Source organism: Peromyscus californicus, unplaced genomic scaffold (assembly GCF_007827085.1).
Source record: "Peromyscus californicus insignis strain IS unplaced genomic scaffold, ASM782708v3 Scaffold_4__1_contigs__length_199733344, whole genome shotgun sequence".
In the NCBI taxonomy this organism is placed as follows: domain Eukaryota; kingdom Metazoa; phylum Chordata; class Mammalia; order Rodentia; family Cricetidae; genus Peromyscus; species Peromyscus californicus.
In genome coordinates this window covers 69,634,550-69,650,105 of record NW_026294562.1, presented here as the reverse complement: position 1 = coordinate 69,650,105, position 15,556 = coordinate 69,634,550, and the positions used below count along the sequence as shown (strand labels likewise).

General features: G+C 45.1%; 2 protein-coding genes across 4 annotated transcripts in view; one reads left to right on the top strand and one right to left on the bottom strand.

The window, feature by feature from the left end:
- Positions 1-8,405, top strand: part of Edrf1 (erythroid differentiation regulatory factor 1) — a 35,963-nt gene extending 27,558 nt beyond the window's left edge. For all 3 annotated transcript variants that reach the window (XM_052762584.1, XM_052762583.1, XM_052762585.1), the window contains 3 exons: positions 899-1,014; positions 2,689-2,840; positions 6,697-8,405. In XM_052762584.1, the coding sequence (XP_052618544.1) occupies positions 899-1,014; positions 2,689-2,840; positions 6,697-6,871 (443 nt within the window). In that variant the 3' untranslated portion in view covers positions 6,872-8,405. The remainder of the gene's footprint in view (positions 1-898; positions 1,015-2,688; positions 2,841-6,696) is intronic.
- Positions 8,406-8,460: 55 nt separating this feature from the next.
- On the bottom strand, positions 8,461-15,114 carry Mmp21 (matrix metallopeptidase 21). The gene is made up of 7 exons (XM_052762586.1): positions 14,915-15,114; positions 13,940-14,453; positions 12,747-12,886; positions 12,341-12,482; positions 11,065-11,322; positions 9,932-10,104; positions 8,461-9,724 (listed from the first exon to the last, which is right to left on the bottom strand). The coding sequence occupies exons 1-7, from the start codon at positions 15,074-15,076 to the stop codon at positions 9,425-9,427; spliced, it is 1,689 nt and encodes a 562-aa protein (XP_052618546.1). The 5' UTR covers positions 15,077-15,114; the 3' UTR covers positions 8,461-9,424.
- Between the last annotated feature and the right edge of the window lie 442 nt (positions 15,115-15,556).

Below are 15,556 nucleotides of genomic sequence, written 5' to 3'. Positions count from 1 at the left end.
CAGAAGTAAAGTTCTGCATTATCCTTCCAGTGCAATTACAGGTAGTGCTGATCCCCACCTCATCCCAGCAATGATGTATAATTGTGCCCAGTAACCACCACCCAGGAAGCTCTGCCACACTGTGGAGTCCAGAATACATATTGGGATTTGGGTGCGTGGTTGAACTATATCTCCAGCCTCTGGAAGATAAGCTGTCATCCTGCAGCCCAGAAACTCCATAGAAACCATATTATTAGACTGCCCAATATGGCCAAGCCCTCAGGTAGATAGAAACACCTTTGTCATATACATAATTCTGAGGACTTCTAGATGGCCTTGGAAGCCACAGAGAATGGCCAGTCATTTCTGTGGAGGTTAACCCTTTACTCACAGCACTGTACTACACACACACTGAATGTGAACAGAGAACAGGAATAGAGAGAGGTGCCTTGCAGTAGTTGAGAGATGTAGAAGAGTGTAATACTCACCTGATCTACCTTTGAAAAGAAAGTGTAGCACTGTACGGTAGCACAGCCAATATTAAATTGACTCAACCAACTTCACACAGCTAAATGGTGGGATGACCTCTGAACCACAGGCTCTTGTTTGTTGGTCCCCTGTAACCTAATACTTTAAGATATTAGCCTCTATTCGAGAGAGATTGGTATGCTCACCATATAGAGCCAAACGCTGAGGCAAGGGAACATTACTACAACTACATTCAAAAGTTAAAGGTATTAATGCAGCATACTACTTTGGCTAGGCTTAGTATTTTTTTCAAAAGAATAATTAGCAAGTTGGCTTTTAGTTTGTTAGGATTGTCACAAGCTGTCTTTATAGTGCCTGAAAGTCAGTAACAGTAACACTGGATGGCTTCATAGGTTTGTAGCTTAGGAATGATCATTTGTGTTTATTTTAGGTCAGAATAGCAATGTTGGAAAGTTAAAAACATTATCTGGAGCTCTTGATATCATGGTGAGAACTGAGCATGCATTCCAGCTTATCCGGAAGGAGCTTGTGGAGGAATGTGACCAGGTAATTGGAGAAAATTTTTATGTTTTATGTTAAATGTATGTAATAGGTATATGGCACATACTTAGGAATGTATGTGTGTGTGATACACACACACACACACACACACACACACACACACACACACATATTACTGCATAAAAGTACTAATTGGTTAATAGTCTTAGTCTACTTGTATGCTATAATAAAATACCAGAGCCTGGGTAAGTTGTTACAAAGGAGTCTGTTGACCCATGGCAGTGATCCACGTTAGTGGATACAAGTAGCATGGCACCATTGTCCTGTTAAAGGTTCTCAAACTATGTTGAGCATGGTGAAATGGAAAGGGAACAGGCCACATGCAGAATGGGCCAGGATCTGAAGTCGCCTCTTTTTAACAACTTACACTTGGAAGAACTAGCCCAGTGTTGATGCAGAAACACAGCTCTCACCACCAAGAGAGAATGAGGTAGTTTATTCTGCAGCCACATGGCCAAACATGGCCTGGGAAAGCAGATGGATGTCACCCAGATCCTACCATCTAGTGTGGTCAGTTTCTTGAAATTATATAGAAGTAGAACCAAGAAAGTCATATTTTATGAATACATTGGTGGGACTATCATACAGGTGAGTTACAAGAAAGTGGAGACATCTCTGCTATAGATATGTTTCAGATGCTATCTGATGGCATCCTTAGCCTTTAGGGTGGCAGAAGCTAGGGGTCTATTGGTACATTCCAAAATAATTGACCTCGTTGTCACAGGATGGATGTTAGGCCAGACACAGAGGTGGGCAGTAGAATGGCTTTTAAGGGCACTAAGAACCCAAGATGGTTTGACCTGCAGCCTTTCAGCTCTTCACAGTTGTGGAAGTTCTAATCAGTCATCCAGCCTTGTAGGATATTTAACACACCCACAGCTCCTCCATCCACTTACCCCCTGGGAACTTTAGTTTACACCAGTTATCTGATGTAAACTCCAGAGGCAGCATTGGCACGGGGTGGGCCCAGTGGTCCAGTTACTTTCTCCTGTGCCCATGTCTTAAGTTCATCAGCTCACGGCCACGCGCTGCACAGGAGCCTCAAAGCATAGCCTTGGGCAGTTCAGCCAAAGCACAGTAGTTACATTTGCATGATAATATTACTGACCTACTTTAATGGGTGTATATTTTTTTTTGAAAGTTTTTTTAAGAATGATTGTTAATGAGCCATAGTTACCAAGGGACCTGTTAGCAAGTTACAAAGCCTCTTAACGTCGTATTTCTGGTTTGGAGGTGTCTTTGCCTTTGCTTTCCAAGGGCAGGGAAACCTGTGCTCTCAGTCCTAGTGAACTGCCCAGGAGCATTTGCTCCCCAAGCTCCACAGCATGTCCAGCATTTCTGCAGAGTGTGCCCCTGTGTTCTTCCCACCCCTAACTTTTCCAACCCTGGTGGATCCTGGTTAGGTGGTATCCGTTTCCATGGTGCTTATGTAGCAACCAGTCAGTGTTGAGAAGTCATGAAATTCCCATCAGGATTCATTTCTTTTGTTAGTACTTCTTAGGTGTGGGGACTTTACTGTGTCTTTGTTAGAGTGCTCTTGGGTCTGCTTCCTGTTTGTGATTACATAGTCTGCTGGATTGCAGGGGCAGCTTTGCCATCATTGTGTATGAAATGTGGGAGAAGGGCAGCTTAGGTGAAGTAACATTGTGCTGTCTTTAGCCTAAGAATGATGAAGCTACATCGGCTGCTGATTCTTCACCTAATCTTAATCGAGAAGAAGTGATCAAACTCCTTAGTATATTTGAGTCTCGTCTGTCATTCCTTCTCCTTCAATCCATCAAATTGCTGTCATCATCTAAAAGGAAAATGAGGTAAATTACATGCTTATTTATTGAACCTTCTTTGCTAAAGAACATGAGTTCTCTCGACTGATGTAAAGAACAGGTAGGTTGCATTTTTTATGTTGTGTGTGGAAAATGCAAAATTTTAAGTACTATTCCTTGTAAGGTATATTCATATGCATATGCATAGGATAAATACAATATTGGAGAGACAAGTAGCCCTGGAATGAAGACCCTAAATTGTTTGTAGTAACACTTAAAAGCATGTCTTTGATGTGAATTCAGGGCTGTGATGTGGATCCTGAGGGCCAGTTGCTAGAGTCTCTGAGGCTGGGATGTTAGGGAGAGAGAAGAATGAGGAGTGCACAGCCAGAGACCCCAGGTTTCTCTGCTGGTGTGTACAGTGTGCTCTTTCACCGGAGCTGTTCTTTTGGCATCAGTAACTTGAAATTGAGTACCAAGTACTTCGTCAGGAGCGTGATAAAAACCACAAGTGTAGTCTAGCCCATATTACAAAACATGGAAAATAGACAAAAGTAAAAGAAAATGCACCCACATACATCATTGTTACTAGTTAAGTCAGTCTTACCATTGTATCCTAGGATACAGGTAATTTTTGTCTTATATTTTAAGACTGTTATGTGTGACTGTTATGAGCTTTGACAGCATTCAGCATTCTAGAAGTTTCACAACTGTGACACAACACAGCCCATCACTCCATAAATGCTTCTTGCTGACATTAAGCAAGCTGATCTTGTTCAGTGTCTGAGTTTTCTCTTAGTGCCTCTCTCGTTCACAGTGGTCATTTCAAGCCCCCCTAAGATCACTATCATCTCTGCCCTGCTTCCTAGTCTCTGCTTCTTACCATGTGCTGTTATTTGTGCAGAAGTGTTGAAAACTGCTCATCTGTTAGGATGACAGAGTCTGGTTTGGTCTGTCTCAGAGGTTTCACCTGACAGGTGTCCAGTTGAGTTCATTTTTATAACTTTTTTCATTTTTATAAGCTACAGTTGAGAATTTCTTCTTGCCATGACAACCTTCTGTATACCACAGGATGCAAGTCCTAACAATAGTAGATGCCCATAGCTAAAACTCCACCTCTGAGGTTTTAGTTAGCTGTCGTCAACTCTAGTTCAAAATATTAAATGGAAAATTTCAGAAGTAAACAGCTCATAAATGTTGTGCACCATTCTGCATAGCCTGATGAAATACATGCTGTCTTAGGATGTAAATTATTCCTTTGACCACCATATCTACACCATACACACTATTAGTTTACCTGTTAGTCATTTAGTAGCCTGCTTGATGATCATCTTGTTATATAGTACTGGTGGCCTGTATTCATGTAACATCTGTCTGTCTTCATAGTGGCCCCAAATCATGAGAGGGTGATGATGCTGATAATTTGAATATGCCAGCTTTAAGAGAAACGAGCCAAAAGTTCTCAGTAAAGAAAGAAAACAGCTGGCAGTGGTGGTACACCTCTTTAATCCTAGCACTCAGGAACAGAGAAACCTTTTTGGTTTTGAAAACCAAAAAAAAAAAAAAAAAGGAAAGAAAACAGATAAGTGCTGGGGGTTACTAATACCTATGGTAATATTGCTAATCCTTGATCATGTTTACTATAAGCTCGGTTTATCATTTTCTGGGGATATACTATTTATGGGGTTCAGGATACCTAGTTTCAGGATCTACCCAGAGTGTTAGAAGGTCCCTCCCTGAGAAGGGACAGGGGTACATTTAGGGTGAAGTAGGTCTGTGGAAGGTGACTCCTTACATCTGCTGTGCCCTTAGCTTTGTCCTGTCTTTCACACCATACCTCAGAGAGACTGACTTCACACACACTGGGTACTGCCACCCACATTCCATACTTCGTTTTCTCCCATGCTTTTATTCTGTTTGGGAAGGGAGGACTGGGGAGCCAAGACTTAGTTGCTTGGCGCATACCTCAGTATTAGATTCACAGCTTCTGAGTATCTTTCTCCTAAGGAGATCTTTTATTGGGGGAAGTCTTAAGTATGCAGCAAGTTATGTTAGTATGTTCACTACAGTTTAGCACATGTATCCATTTTGAAGAACCAGAAAGCAGAGTAAATAACACATGTGGAGAAGGGACTCTTGGCTTTTATTGCCTAAAAACTAATTGCAGGTAGGTTTTTAAGATTCACTGTTGTGTCCACAAGGTGGCAGTATATATAAGATTATGTGAGCTAATTCAATGATTTTTTTCATAAATCAGTGGTTTGAGTAATTGGCTAACAGGTGGTAATTTGAGTCTTTTGTTATGTTTTATATCACAATAGTCCTATGTATGACCTAAGTAAGTTTTATTTCTGATCAGGTTATTAATGTTGAAGAAAAAATTATTTATTTGGTTTTTCAAGGCAGTTTATCTATGTAGCCCTGGCTGTCCCAAACTCACTCTGTAGACCAGGCTGGCCTCAGAGATCTACCTGCCTCTGCCTCCTGAGTGCTGGGATTAAAGGCATGAACCATCACACCCAGCTAGTTTAGATTAAAATTTTTTTTTTTTTTTTTTTTTGTTTTTTGTTTTTTGTTTTTTGTTTTTCGAGACAGGGTTTCTCTGTGTAGCTTTGCGCCTTTCCTGGTACTCGCTTTGGAGACCAGGCTGGCCTCGAACTCACAGAGATCCGCCTGGCTCTGCCTCCCGAGTGCTGGGATTAAAGGCGTGCGCCACCACCGCCCGGCTAGATTAAAATTTTTTAATCTAAAGTTTTTATGCAGACTGCATGTCCTTTGAGCTGATTTGTGTTTTCAGATTTGCTAAGCAACAGAGACATGATACTGTGGCAGGTTTGCAGCAGAGCACTGTGGTTGCTCAGTCAGTGACTTGGTTGTGTTTTACTCATGTGCAGGTGAAAACAGCTAATAATTTCATTAAAATTTGAAAGAAGCAGACCTATTTCTCTCCTTTGAGAGTAAAGGAGGTCAGAATGTGACTGTGACAGAATGTTACTAGTTTGTTTTATTTTGACTGCTATTTCTCCCACTTAGCCTGAGGCTGAGAAAGTGGGCTTAATAATTGAAAAGCCTAACTTAGGTTCCCAGTAATTACAGTGAAATCTAAGAAAATTAAGATTAAATTTCTTTTTGAAAATTTTCATTTTCAAGCTGTTGAGTGTGCTTCATGATATGATAACTATGTAGGTGCTATTGGACAAAATGTAAATTTTGTTTATTAAGTTGCAGAGAATTTATTCTACTTTGGGTTAAGAATTGAGCTTTTCTTACCCCTTACTTAGTATTCACTGCTGTAGCAGAGTGGTGCCTCGACATTTTGGAGGCTTTAGGATTTGAGATGAAAAGCTATAAAAAGTAGTCTCTGGGAATCCTGGAGCCCTTTCTTGTAGTACAGAGAACAAATTAATAACTTCATGGACTGTCCAGAGACAAATACATTAAGTATTTAGTTGAGTAAAATGGTAGGTAAGGCAAATCAGCTAATTATCTTAAGAGGAAAAGGATTTGTTTGACATAGTGGAGCCTGTGAACAGTGACTTTAGTTCACTGGGTAACAAGAGGTTAAGAAAAAGCATGAGCTGTACAAATGGGCAGAAGTTGAATCAGGAATCTGAGGCCAGAGCGCAGCTGCTGGTTGGGATGTGGGTTGGTGAATAAAGGAATGGCCACCTAGACTCTCCATGCCCTTACCAGCCGCAACTCCCACTCTACTCTCTCGAAGGCATATATTCTTTGACCATGTTTTCATGGTCGCTCACTGTGCCTTCTCCCAGTGCCCCTGCCACTGAGGCGGTGGTCTGTGTGTGATTCACTGAGTAGCCACAGGGAAGTGCTGCTGCTCTATAAAGTGCCTGTTGTTTCTGACCTCTCCCTCTATCCCTTTCACCTGTCTGTTTAACTCTAGCAATAACACTGAAGAAGATACAGTCCTCCAAACCAACAAGCAGATTTACTCTCAGCTTTTGAGAGCAACTGCCAACAGAAACTCAACTCTGCTGGAAAGAATTGAAGTCATCATCTGTTTGCTGGAGCAGCTTGCCTCTGGGAGCAGTGGGTCAAGTGGCGGTGCTGTCCCCTGACCCAAAGTTGTACCTGAGGACTCTGTCAGTGCCTTCCCATCCCAGAGCTGTTCTGTCTACTCGGTGCTGAGTCTTATTAAATATGAGGAGATGCCATTTAAACAGGTCCACAGTGGAGACTCGTTTCCCACAGCAGGCAGAGGACGTGGGTTGTTTTGACTTCTTCCCTTAAAAGGTGAAAAACCAGAATGGAACCAAAAGCTTCCCAGTGTATTTCCTAGAAAAGTACATGGTTCCTCAGTGATAGCACACTTCCTATGATGAGATTACACTTGCAAATAGTCTTCAAGTATGTTAAACCACCAGGTGGAAGATGAGATTATTTTGGATAAAAAGTTACTTTGGCTAAGAAAACTTTTATCCAAGTGACTTTATGGGTTCAAATGGCTAGTAGAAACTCTGCACATGAGCATTTCCTTCTAAATTGCACAAAAAGTGTACCCTTTAAGCTGTGGTGCAGGATTTTCCGAAGACTGGTAATTGTGCAGGTCTCTATTCAGTGCATGTTCCAAAAGGACTCACTTTTCTTTGACTTTATGTGACATTGGTAAAGAATAGGTACTATCTATCATTTTTTCATTTTAAACTTGAAACTGTGAATAAGGTAAGAGAACTATTTTGAATAAATAAGCTATTTATTTAACATACCTTGGTATTTCCCACTTGCATTCTTCACACTGCTGTGATTTGATTTGCTTGTGATTAGCAAAACTTGACGAAGTACAGCCTAGACAATAATGTTCAAGGTAAAGGTCTGCCACCCATTCATGCTCCTGGAACATTCTGCTTGTGCCATGCTGCTCTGGGGATCTTGCCCACTTGCATGCATTCATCCTCTCCCATTACCAAAGCTGACTGCATATGGGGCTGTGACTAATAGTTTCAAGGAAGTGTGCAGCCTGTAAATCAAGCAGACTCTTCTGCTTGGGTGACACTCTGCTGTCCAGTCGCTGTGCAGCCTCTCCCACACCAGCCACGCCTGCAGCTGTGGGTTTCTCTCACTTCAGCTGGCCTCCATTGCAGCAAAGGCAGATTCTCTAGCCATTTGTCTAGTTCTTGTTTAGTTTGCATTGTCCTTGGAGCACATTTTCGTCTGTTTACAAGAATTAATCACTGAAACCCTTAAAGTTTTGGTGAAATTGTAAAACTTTTGAACCAACTCAGCAGTCCCATTTCAGGACTACTGTGTTCCTTTGCCCCTGCAGTGAGTGTGAACACAGTAACACACAGCCCTTCCTCGACCTGGCTGCTTCCACTGAGCATAGCACCTCTGGAGCAGATGAACTCAACAGGATTTCCCCCTGCTTCCTTAGAAATGAGCTGGGGTGTTAGGACTGCTTGTCTCCTAGCCCTTCTCCTCAGCTGAAAAGCCTTCAGATCGAAGGAAGATGGTTTTTAACCAAGGAAGTAGAAATTTGGCTCTTTCCCTTGTCATAGCAATAACATGAAAATTTCTGCAGGAAAAAATAAAAGATCCTTCTCAAATGTGTTGTAATTACTTATGTTGGTTTAAATTAAAGTTTCCTGAAGTACATGTGTTTTAGCTGTTCCTTTAGAAGACTCTGTGGCCTGACCACTCAGGTTTCTGAACCTTGTTCAGTTAATTTCATTGTACAGATACCATCGTTTTATGACAGTGGCTTTGTGTGTTAAGAAGTTGTAAGCCAGCTGAGCAGTGATACACACCTTCAATCTCAGTACTCTCACTTGGGAGGCAGAGGCAGGTCAGCCTGTTCTCCAGACTGAGGTCCAGGAAAGCCAGGGCTACACAGAGAAACCCTGTCTTGAAAAAAAACAAAAAATTCATAATCCCTATTGTGTAGAAGATAAAGGATAATGCCTGTCCTAGATTAGGAAAATCAGTTACCCATCTAGCTTCCAGAGCCCTGTTGTGGCGTGGCCTGGCCTGTAGGACATAAACAATTAAGTGTTCACTGCTTTGCAGGGAGAGAAGACCACCAAGCCAATTAGGGTGAGCCAGAAAGGCCATGCATTCAGAGCCACAGCCAGTTGGGGTGAGCTGTGTGCACAGACAAGTTGCATTTGGCAGCAGGGGGCAACCACTGCAGGGTGCAGAGATGTAGACCTGACTGTTGTGCCAGACACACAAAACTAAGACACATTGGGACCTTTGGTTCATGTCAAATGTTAAACACGTTATTATAACGTGTTGTGCAGTATAGTTAATTTCAATTCTGTGTCCTACCCTAGACCAGTCCTCAGTTTAAGTGCTGTGAAAGCAAAGCCATTTCTGACAATGCTGTGACCACTGGTGGTACTATTGGGATGGCAGAGATCATGTGGAATTGAAAAGATGGGGATTCCCTAGGGTAAATTATTTGATGTTTCTAAAAGATACTTTCCCCCCAAGTAACTGATCCTTAAATCTATTTTTAAAGTGCAAGTAATGCTTTCATTTTCAGTTTTAGCCTGGGAAGCCATATTTGCTTTAGCCACTAAGAATCTGGCTGCTTTTCTTTGCAAAGAAGTCTGACTTTCTCTTAGAGCTGTTTCTAACTAAGTCCTAGCACTGTCTGAATTGTCCTGATCTCATTACATGTTCAGTGTAGAGGTATGGACATCACAAACATCAAACCACTTCTCTGAAATTGATTTTTTGGGAAATAAGCCATTCAGAGGAAGCTGAGCGTTCTGTTGTCTGTCCTTGTCACTAACTACTTTCCAGTATGAGTTGCCTTTGAAAAAGAAGACAGAGCTGTGTGCATAAGAGTAGTAAGCTGAGTCGATGTTTCTGAATGGATGATTTTGTGGCATTATTGCTGGAAACACTTGGCTCATCTTCTTTGGATAAGAATTAAGTACTTGGTTTTGGTTGACATCAAAAGCAAATACCTGCAAAGTAAAGCAGACGTACACTTTTCTGAGGATTGTTGACTCTGAACTTACAACAGCATCTTGATTTAATCTGACTTTGCACTGAATTCTATAGACATGAATGAAGTTCTAAGTATTTTCCCATCTGGTGATCTGCCATTGTTGTGTAGATCTGAAGTAATGAGAATGTCTTTCAACTAAGAACTTGGATCTAGTGATACTTACTAGAGACTCCTTGAAGAAGTAAATTAACTGCTGCCTCCGCTCATAAAAGGCAGTGTCCAGGGGACTGGGGATGCCAGGGAAGCCTTCTGAAATCAATTTGGGGTACCTCCTTCCTTGTTCATCTTCTGTGTGTGCCTGGTCATTCTCGCTGTCATATCTCCAGTATTGATTTCCTGAGAGCCAACCCAAAACTGTTAATGTGGTTTATTAATACCAGACCACAAGAAACATGGCATGGGCCAGAAATACAACCCAGGACTCCTGAACTCCACCCAAGTGAGACTTCACCCACCATCCCATGACAAACTGACATGCCACTTCATGTCATTCCAAAGGGTAGCTTCCAATAGGACCTAAGTCAGCCCTGTGTGGTGCTCTGCCATGATTCCAGAGAAAGGTTTTCTCACTCAAACATCTCCTTAGACCTCCCATGACTTTTCAGTTTGACTCCACTGTTTGTCCTGTCCATCACTGCTCTCTTAGAATGCTAGATGCCTCTCAGTGAAAGCCCACAAACATCATGGAATATCTTGAGTCTTAGTCTACAGACCATTTGTGGTGGTTTGAAGGAAAATGGCATCCAAAGGAGTGGCACTATTAGGTGTGACTTGGTTGGAGTGGGTGTGGGCTTGTTGGAGGAAGTGTGTCATTGTGGAGGTGGGCTTTGAGGTCTTCCTTTGCCCAAACTATGCTCAGTGTGGTAGAGAGTTCACTTCCTGTTGCCCATAGATGAAGATGGAGAACTCTCAGCTCCTTCTCCAGCACTGTATCTGCCTGCATGCCTCCATGTCCCATCATGCTGGTAACAGACTAAACCTCTGAAACTGTAAGCCACCCACTTAAATATTTTCTTTTATAAGAGTTGCTGTGGTTGTGGTGTCTCTTCACAGCAACAGAAACCCTAAGACACCATTCTTTTCCATGCTAGAGGCATCTAGCCACGTTTACTCATTTGGTGACTTAGGAGCCTTCATAAGATCAGGATACAACCCACCCTGAGCCTGCAGTCTTGCCTAAGCAAACAGGAAAGCCAGTGGTCACCAGCACTTAACAATGAAACCTTGGTAAGTGCTGGAAACATCCTGAGTGCAAGTTGAGTAAGAGAAATAGAGCCACGCCCAAAGCATTGTTACCTTTAAAAAAGTATCGCTCATCTTTTCCCCACGACCAGACATGGACGAAGGCATCGATGCTTTGCATGGGGATTCCACGCCAGCCAGTGAGAATTTGGAGAGGGTCCCCATAGCGAGTCCTGTTGTTACGGTTTTCATAGAGCCAGTACCAGCTACTGCGGAAGAAGTAGGTGTTGAACCTCACCCTCACCTCACCATATTGGTTCCTCTCCTTGCGAATCCAGTCAAACACTGTATCAAATGATCCCTCACATGACCCTGGAAAGAGAAGAAATAATTCTAGCCATTTGTCACTGCAAACAGCAGCATTCATAATTGTCTGGAATGGGGACGACTACATGGCTAGCACTTCCTGTTGGAACGCCCTAAAGCACCATAGAGACTACACAGGGAGTAGGCTGTTTTAAAAAGCCGCTCACAGTTCCCAGACCCAGTCTGGATGCAGTTCTGTGACCACTCTAGTGCAGCTGGCCCATGCCTCTTGTTGGTCCATCTGATCTCATGAGAGGAAAGACATTTGATTTGGTTCTGGACACACAAACAGCCATGTTTCCACTGGGGGAAGGTCACATGTCTGCAATAGGCTTTGAATGTCAAGAATGGGAGCACATGAGAGCAGACCTGGGATGGGCCCAGTGAGAGCCTAGGAACGGAAATGCTTTCCCTGTCTTGGGCATCTGTGCTGTAACCAACCATCAGTTCTTTTTCTTTAAAAATAATAATAATAATAATAATTTTTTAATTACATGTATGTGTGTGGGTGCCCATGGGGGTCAGATTCCCGGAGCTGAAATTGCAGATAGTTGTAGGTGCTGAGAATTAAACCTCTGGAAGGCCAGAATGCACTCTTCACTGCTGAGCCACCTCTCTACCACACCGTTTGTATTAAGCAGCCGTAGGTGCCTGGCATAACAACTGAAAGTGGGTGGCGAAGCTGATGTGTGGCATCACAGCTTCTTACAGTGGCTCTGCATCCACACAGCTCTGTGATGCCGAGGTATGGGAGCTCTGTGTATCTAAAAGCCACGATGTCCTCGGTCCTCACCAGTGTGTAAGGGTGGAGAGAGAAGGCACAGAAGGGATTGTTGATCTTCACCTGTGGCTGTCTGTGGTCTAGTGTGATTACTTTAAGAGCCTGTAGATGGAGCTTGGGGTTATCCCTTCAGCCATGCAACCTGTGCTGTTCGGGGACCAGCCTCCAAGTGAATATTGAGTGGAGCCTGCTGGCTTTAGCCCCCTCAGTACCTTGGCTGGATCTGCCCTAGATGCATCTTACCATATAGTCTTTGAATTGCTTTCCTGTCTGACCAGTCCAACTCAAACGCAGGCTCCTGGGGAATGTAGTTTGGTTGCATTATGGATCCCGCCCTGTAGATGTGAGGCAATCCAAGGACATGGCCAATTTCATGGACAGCTACCTAAGAGGGGAACACAAACCACAGGTGTGGAACCAAACCTCAGTCTCTGATGATGCTGAGACCAATCACTAAATTATAGCGGTCTGGCCTATGCCCTGTGCAGAGTAGTGCTTGCTTAGGAGGGAAACAGGGTGAGTACTGGGGAACCACCATCAGAGACTTGCTAAACTTTCTAGAAGGTTATGCACACACCAAGGAAAAGCTGGGTTTCTGAACTTGTGCTGGGTGCTTTGCCTTCCCATCAGAGCAGTTGGAGCCTCTTACTTTGAGAAGGCTGATGCCCGTGTCGCTGGAGAGAGGGGTGAAGTGCTCATCATCATCAAAGTGGATCTCACCGAGACGCCAGGCATGTGCAAACTCCTGTCCACTCCCGTCAAACAGCCTTGGACAACCCAAGTGCCGGCCTGGTGTGGGGAGAGGGGTGGGTAGCAGTGAATGAAGGTCCCCATCTTAAGTCCCTTTCTGACAGTAAGACTTTGACAACACCAGTCTCCAGGAGCACTAGCAGCAATGGGCTCTGCGTAAGGTCCATGGAAGCAGACGGAGCTACTGGGCATCTGTGAACAGTGTGGCTATCAAGTCTAGAAACAAGCTGGGTGCAGTGGTGCACACCTTTAATCCCAGCACTCAGGAGGCGGAGGCAGGTGGAGTTCTAGTTTCTGAGGACAGCCTGGTTTACAGAGCAAGTTCCAGGATAGCCAGGGCTACACAGAAAACAAAAAGACTAGAAACATCTGGATACTAACTGGTTGTGTGTGTGTGTGTGTGTGTGTGTGTGTGTGTGGTGTGGTTGTGTGTGTGATGCCAGTGCTGATGGAGGAGACAACATTTGGGGCTGGGTCACTGTAATGGGGAAGACCTCAAGGTCACTGTCTCTTACCTCTATACTCTTATAACAAACCATGTCTTGTGTACTCTAGAATTAGGAAATTAAGAGAGAGAGAGAGAGAGAGAGAGAGAGAGAGAGAGAGAGAGAGAGAGAGAGAGAGAGAGAGAGAGCGAGAGCGCATAAGAGAGTGAGCAGCAAGGTGAATGGGAACACTCTAGTTCACAGATGGGCCATAGGAGTCAAGGTATCCGTTGAGTATGTCAGCAAGGAGGTAGTGGTGCCTTTATGTGTCTTCACACAGGTCAAGTAGGCTGTACCCACTACTGTTCCATGTGCCCAGGAGAATGGGGGTGGGTGATGGGCTAGGATGTGCTCCAGGCAAGTGAACCCCAACAGCGAAGACCTTAGAATCTGCCGAGAGCAGATGCTACCCCCTCCTGTGGGTGTCATCTCTGAAGAAGCCCAGCAGGTAGGAGCTGCAACCACACCACTCTGGGGGACAAGGCAATCAAGTTGTGATGGGCCCGGGTTGCCCTCGGCACGATACTGGGCATGGGGCCCTGGGGGATGACTCAGAGGCGGCCTGCAGAGTAGGCAGGGAGGGATCCCAAGTCCGTACCCCTCTTACCTCTCCCAAAACCTAGCTTTATGTCCACCATGGTGCCAGGGGCAGTGAGGTCCTCCCGGAAGTCCAGTGGTGTCACCTCACTCCACATCCTGAAGGCCAGCCTAAAGATATACCTCTGCTCTTCCACGGAGAGCTGGCTGCTGTAGGCATCTCCCACCAGCCTCCAGGTCAGTGTCTTCTTGGAGAAGGCCCTGCTGGGCCCAGTGTCTGAGGTGCCCTCATGTTGCCCACCTGGCTTGGGCAGCAGCATTTGAAGGAAGCGCTTTTGCCGGGCCCTGGGCTGGAGACCTAAAGGGGTCGGCAGGGCAGCCTGAGGTGGCAGCTTTGTGTCAGGGATGCCACAGCGTGGCCTGTTCATAGCTGCCAGTGTAGGCGAGTCTAGTTCCCCGCTGGCTGGCAGTCTGTTCGCCCTCTGGAATCTACGCACAGCTTGAGCCAAGGTGGAGCCCACAGGGACCCCTGCTGACTCCTTTGGGCGAGGCTCCTCTGACCAGCCATATTTCAATAGGAATCTCTGTGGGAAAGAAAAGCCCTGAGTTCATAGGTTGCCAGGATTTTTCCTGTACTGTAGGGGGTGTGGAGGGGCACGGGATACAGAGCGGAGTTCAAGATGAAGGACAGTATCCAGGGCCTGCCAGAGTGACGTCATGGGTGCCGCATGCCCTGTGGAAGAGTGGCTGATTTTGCCTAGACACTGGTGCTGCAAGGATTAACATCAGATGGAGCTAGGTGCAGCTCACTGCTAGAGGTGCTTGCCTGGCTTATGCAAGGCCCCAGGTGTCATTCCCAGCTTTACAAAGATGACACCAGGTTAAGCAGGCTCTCCGCCTCTGCACAGCCATCCTTCTGTTATGCTCCGGCCTCTACATGTACGTGTGTGTGTGTGTGTGTGTGTGTGTGTGTGTGTGTGTGTGTGTGTGGTGTATACTGCCTGTGCACGCAGATGCTGCTGCTCCTCGGTGGGTCTCCTCTTACCTGAGCAGCATGGAGGTCGGCGATGGGCTTGGCCTGGCTCAGAGGAGATGGCTCCAGGTCCGAACGGTCCCGGCTGTGGAAGAGCCTCTCAGGCTGGGTGGGCTGGGGTGCAACCAGCCACCAGAGAAGCAGTGTCAGACGCAAGTCAGAGGCAGCAAGCATGGCTCCACTGGGACTCTGGTCCTACCTTGCTGCGTCCCCGTCTCCCCTCCTGAGGAGCAGGCCATGGTGGGACCCTTTTATAAGCAAGCAAGCATTCTTCACCCAGCTCTGAAGTGTGCCTGCTAGGAAGCTGCTTCTGAGGCCCCGGTGAGCTGCCTTTGAAGACCCCAGGGCTACTTTTCTCATGGGTGTAAGAACTCCTCTTCCTTCAGTCTGTGGATTGCTCTCCTGTGTTGACTTTCCTGGTTGAGTTTGCTCCTAAATGAACTGAGGGAGACGTGCTGAATGCGTCCACCTGTGCTGCTCTGAAGGCCCAGCCTAAGCCCTAACAACATGCCTTTTAGGACTGGGCTTGCCGCTTTAAAACCATACCCCTCAGTTTGCTCCTATTGGGGTCTCTTTTTGCTGAGTGGTCTGGGGCTTAGGGCAGGTTAATTTGTTTCTAGGCTTCGTTTTCATATTTCTTCTACTGGTTGTTTT